We start from the raw sequence: 3,585 nt of genomic DNA on the forward strand, positions 1-3,585 counted from the left end.
TGTTCTTCTGTATGTACCTTATTTGAAATTCCTTTCAAATAATCTACAGTGCACATAAAAATGACTTGAATAATTATAAGATTCCATGAAGAAAATGTACAGTCAAATGAAATAAAATATATTCTCAAATAATAAGGCAACCTTTTGCCATCTATCATTATACTGGATGAAAAATAATTCCTAGTGTCTATGTGTAACTTAAAGTCATCGTTCAGATTTTGAACAAGTCTCCAAAGGTAAGACTAGTGGTCAATCGTGGGAACCAGACTCATAAGTGTGGGACTGTCTTTGTTGTATAAGAAGCTATATTACTTTGAAATCAATCAAACTTAGGTTCAATTCTAGATATACCACTTAAAATTTGTTATTTGAAGAAAATGAATGAGATACTCTGAGTACTAGTTTCTTCCATTATAAAATGGGAATTCCAGTTCTTGTTACTGTAAATATTTAATGTGATACATTAAATCATGAGTGTGTGATTGCAATATATGGTTAAGACTTTTCAGCAGCAGGATGATGTCATCAGAATAAAATTTGAAAGGACAATTTGGGCTGCTTTGGGAGAACCAGTTTTTGGAGGCCAGAATAAACATGGAGAGGTTTGGCAGGAGGCTACTGCAGTAGACCAGGAAGAAAGTAAGAAGTAGGATATGATCAAACTTGTGATATATTTTGAAAGTAGAGGAAAGAGGAATTAAAGTTTTATGAGACTATCAGTGAGTGAAGAGCACTGAATTTTTTTGTCTGAATAAGAGCGTGGAAAACAATAGGATTTAATAGATAAATATGGAACACCTGTTTAAGTTTTGTATAGGAAATGTTTATAGTAGAACTTTTAAAAGTTGGTTTTATAAATACTACACTGTCATTAAATTGTATGTCAGAATTAGATATGTTGCATATATGCATTTGAAAATTAGAGGAGAAATAGGGACTGATACAAAATGAGACTGTAGCATTTATTGGTCAGGAGAAGGGAAATATCCAACTAAAGACCTAAGAAGTGTCAGTGAGGTTTGAGACAATTCAGGACTAGGATCTTCTGTTCACAGTTTGATCTCCCTACACTGAAAAATCCCATGGACAGAGGAGCCTGGCAGGCTACAGTCTATGGGGTTGCAAAGAGCAGGACACGACTGAGCGACTAGACAGAGAGACGACAAGAATCTTCTATTCACTGTTTGACCTCCCTACACTGATTATGTAAATTACCTTAACTGGGTTTCATTTTTTATGCTTTCTGACTCTATAAATGATGCACCTTTTTATGGAGTTCTCTTCCCATCTTTTTTATTCTTTCAATTTTTTTTTAATCTCAGCCAAAGCAATTCTTCCTCCAGGAAGCTTTCTTTGATTATAGTTTGTTATAGTCCTATACTGTGACCCTAAGCACCATGTAAATATGCATTTTAAAGTAGTCTCTCAGCCATGTCCAACTCTCTGACTGCTTGAACCATAGTTCACCAGGCTTCTCTCTCCATGGAATTTTCCAGGCAAGAATAAGAGAGTGGGTTGCCCTTTCCACTTCCAATGGATCTTAACAACCCAGAGATCAAACCTGGGTCTCCTGCATTGTGGGCAGATTCTTTACTATCTGAGCACCAGAGAAGCCAAATATTAGTGGCACTTATAACTTGGATTTGGAATTGCCTAATCCCTTGTTATGTACCATATCATTGAGGGAAAGAAACTACCTCATTCAACTTGGTAATCAAGTGGCCATGACACAGTAGACACAAATAGATGTTCTATATACATTTTTCTTTTTTTTTTCTAATGAATGGGAAAATAAACAATTATACATTGAGTGTTTTCCCCTTCAAGTGTTTTTTTTCCCCCCAGTTTAAGTGTGTTTTTGTTTTTGTTTTTCCCTTGTGTTTTAGATCAACTGCTTCTAATACCTGAACTCAGCTTTTGTCCAGACTGGATGGAACCAAGGAACAATGTAACTTACTTTGTCCTCCTCGGTCTCACTCAGAATCCAAAGGAACAGAAAGTCCTTTCTGTTATGTTCTTGTTCTTCTATATTTTGACCCTGGTAGGCAACCTGCTCATTATCATGACTATAACTGTCAGTAAGACCCTGAACTCACCGATGTACTTTTTTCTTGCTAGCTTATCATTTATGGATGTCACTTATTCTTCTTGTATTACCCCTAGAATGATTTCAGACTTGTTCTTAGGGGAAAAAATCATATCATTTGAATCTTGCATGACCCAACTGTTTACAGAGCACTTTTTTGGTGCATCAGAGATTGTGCTTCTGCTGGTGATGGCCTATGACCGCTATGTGGCCATCTGTAAGCCCTTGCATTATCTGGTGATCATGAGGCAGAGGGTGTGTGTTTTACTGCTGGTGGTGTCCTGGGTTGGAGGTTTTCTGCACTCAGTGATTCAACTCAGCACTGTTTCCGGGCTCCCATTCTGTGGCCCCAATGTCATTGATCACTTTATCTGTGACATGTTCCCTTTATTGAAACTCGTCTGTGCTGACACCTATATCATCGGCATCTTAGTGTTGGCCAATGGAGGACTGATCTGCACTCTTGTTTTTCTGCTCTTACTCATCTCCTATGGAGTCATCCTGCACTCTCTGAAGAACCTGAGTCAGGAAGGGAGGCGGAAAGCCCTCCAGACCTGTGGTTCCCACATCACTGTGGTTGTCTGCTTTTTTGTTCCCTCTATATTTGTAAATGCAAGACCTGCTAAGACCTTCCCCATTGACAAATCATTGAGTGTGTTTTATACAGTCATCAGTCCCATGCTGAACCCATTAATCTACAGTCTAAGAAATTCTGAGTTAAGTAATTCCATGAAGAAGGTCTGGAGAAGGAACATCATAGCTCCTTTTAACTAAGTGCATTAGTTACTATGAAAGGAGTCATTTGACATCAGTGGCCATTTCCTTTGAATGCAAAAGTCATTTTGTGTTTAGTCCCTCAGTTGTGTCCAACTCTCTGCGACCCCATGAACTGTGGCCTGCTAGGCTTCTCTGTCCATGGGGATTCTCCAGAGAAGAACTCTAGAGTGGGCTGCCATGTCCTCCTCCAGGGGGTCTTCCCAACCCATGGATCAAACCCAGGTCTCCCACATTGCTGGCAGATTCTTTACCATCTGAGCCACCAGTGAAGCCATTTTGCAGTTTGATTCTTGTTTCTCTTTCTTCAACAAGTTTATGCTAATTATAATTAAAGATTACAATTGTACAACTCTGCTATTAATAACAGCTTTTCTCCCTACTGGAATGTAAAGTCTATGATTACTTGTTCATCTCTGTACCTAGAATGATATAATGCCTATATAGCAAAGAGACACCTGGGAAGCCCAACCAATTTATGGATATATATTTTTTACTCTTTTTCATGAAAGAAAAAGTAAAAATGATGCTGCAGTTCATGGGGTAGCAGAGAGTTGGACACAACTTAGAGACTGAAAGCAACAACTCTTTTTCAGGATAGATCCATTTTTATTTAGATACTTATCATGTAAATGAACTTTTAATTTATACAATTTAAAGTATTTAATTCTATATATATTGCCTTCTTTACTATATTTCAGTTGCATTATACACAAAATTTTTAA

General features: G+C 37.6%; 1 protein-coding gene across 1 annotated transcript; it reads left to right on the forward strand.

Moving 5' to 3' along the window:
- Nucleotides 1-1,930: 1,930 nt before the first annotated feature.
- LOC133062675 (olfactory receptor 4A47-like) lies at nucleotides 1,931-2,860 on the forward strand. Its single transcript, XM_061152038.1, has one exon. The coding sequence runs from the start codon at nucleotides 1,931-1,933 to the stop codon at nucleotides 2,858-2,860; it is 930 nt and encodes a 309-aa protein (XP_061008021.1).
- Nucleotides 2,861-3,585: the final 725 nt, after the last annotated feature.

This window comes from Dama dama, chromosome 1, assembly GCF_033118175.1.
Source record: "Dama dama isolate Ldn47 chromosome 1, ASM3311817v1, whole genome shotgun sequence".
Taxonomy (NCBI): Eukaryota; Metazoa; Chordata; class Mammalia; order Artiodactyla; family Cervidae; genus Dama; species Dama dama.

Excerpts from the sequence above, each read along its gene's own strand:
- LOC133062675 (XM_061152038.1), top strand. The coding sequence starts at position 1,931 with ATGGAACCAAGGAACAATGTAACTTACTTTGTCCTCCTCGGTCTCACT.